The sequence below is a fragment of the Morone saxatilis genome, unplaced genomic scaffold (genome assembly GCF_004916995.1).
Source record: "Morone saxatilis isolate NCDOM2014 unplaced genomic scaffold, NCSU_SB_2.0 Contig18, whole genome shotgun sequence".
In the NCBI taxonomy this organism is placed as follows: domain Eukaryota; kingdom Metazoa; phylum Chordata; class Actinopteri; family Moronidae; genus Morone; species Morone saxatilis.
Window position 1 is genome coordinate 11,215,329 of NW_023339740.1, and position 1,694 is coordinate 11,217,022.

General features: G+C 38.9%; 1 protein-coding gene across 1 annotated transcript in view; it reads left to right on the forward strand.

Annotated features, from left to right (window-relative positions):
* The window catches only part of vamp3 (vesicle-associated membrane protein 3 (cellubrevin)), a 9,161-nt gene continuing 7,467 nt past the window's right edge, over positions 1–1,694 (forward strand). The window contains exon 1 of the mRNA XM_035661917.1: positions 1–115. Within this exon, the coding sequence (XP_035517810.1) occupies positions 114–115 (2 nt within the window). The 5' untranslated portion in view covers positions 1–113. The remainder of the gene's footprint in view (positions 116–1,694) is intronic.

Here is a 1,694-nt window from a genome sequence, read left to right on the forward strand (position 1 = left end):
AGCACCGAAAGGCACCACAACAACCGACAGCGCTAACTGTTACGAGTTGACACTTTAGCTTTAGCTTACAGACAAGAAACAGCGGCGGGGTCTTTCAAAGAAATCATTTCACAATGTAAGTCTGTTATATTTCTACCAAAAGTTTTTAAAACTCAAACGTTACTCGGTGAAACTTGCCTAACAGAGCGGCCTTCCGGGTTAGTTTGCTTTCAGGATCACAGAAAAAAAAGCAACGCCCAAAACTTTGGTGCTAGCAGTGCAACAAGTGCTACTTGTCGAGATTTTGCGTTAGCTGAGCCAGTTAGCCGTCGCAGCATTACATTACAGCGTGGTGACTTCAACCAACACAAACTGTGTCAACGTTGCTTTGATAGTTCAGTGGACAATTAACGGAACACATATGGTAGGCTTGTATAACGTCCACAGCGGCGTAAATACGAACTAATGTTGGACAATGAGCTTATTGCTAACGTAGTTCCTCCGTCTGTTTTCTCCGGGTCCGAGTTTAATGTTGGCTTTACCTAGCGACTGCCTACGTGTGTGTGTGTATACGGTTAAAAACAATCTGTTAGAGGTTTTATAATGGGTATAAATAGTGCAACTGTAACTGGAAAGTCACTACAATTAGGGCAAAGTGCAAGTAGTGGTAACGTGTTATTTTTAAAACAGGAAATTGGATTGATGGCTAACCTACCTGTTGTTCGCTGTCACTGATTGTATAAATATTTATAGATCATTCAAGTGATTCAGATCTGTCCATTAACCTCCATCTATTCCCACCACCATACACAGGAAGTCTAAATTATAATGAGTGCAAACCAAAACCCCCGGTGTTGTGTGGGTGGCCTTAATAATCCTCTGGAGATACTTCCAGGTGTAAAAGAGGAAGGAATATAGAGGAATTGTACCCACTGCTTTGGTCATAAGTCAGGGGAGTGCTTCTGCAAGTCGCTTCTGCTATACAGTGAATGATGTTTTAGATAATCCAATAATGAACCATATTCCAGTTTTTATGATGCCAGTATCGCATGAATCATTGAAACAGGACTGTCAAAATGTTTAGATAGATAGATAGATAGATAGATAGATAGATAGATAGACTTTATTAATCCCCGAAGGGATATTGTGTCGTCATAGCAGCCATTAAAATACAATAAAATACAATAGAATAAAATACTTGGATAGAAAAGATAAAAAAGATAAATAAAGATACATAGGTAGGTCAGGTAATTAGTATTATAATATTAGTATTATTATAGTATTATAATATAGTATTATAGTATTAGTTTTGAGTAATAGGCTCCTCTGGCATTACGGAGGGCCTTTCTATAGGTTTTAAGATTATCTTGCCAAATTGAGCGATATTCTGATAATTTGGAAGAGCACCNNGCACAATTCAGTCAGAGTTCACAATACATGGCACATGACCTCAACCACCTTATTTTGTGTGCTTTCACTTCCCCAATGCAGGAGAGTGTAGACACATTAATATATTGGATTTCTTTCAGCTGGGAGCTCTAAACAAGTAGAGATCGATACAATATATAAGCTAACAGTGGACAAAGGTTATTTAGATTCATTTCTGCATTGCTCTTTTGCTTTAGGAAGACTTTGTGCCATTTAGTCACAGGTTGGATGTCTGACACGGGTCAAGCATGAAGCCATTTATGTCGGGGCGGCAGTAGCTCAGTGTG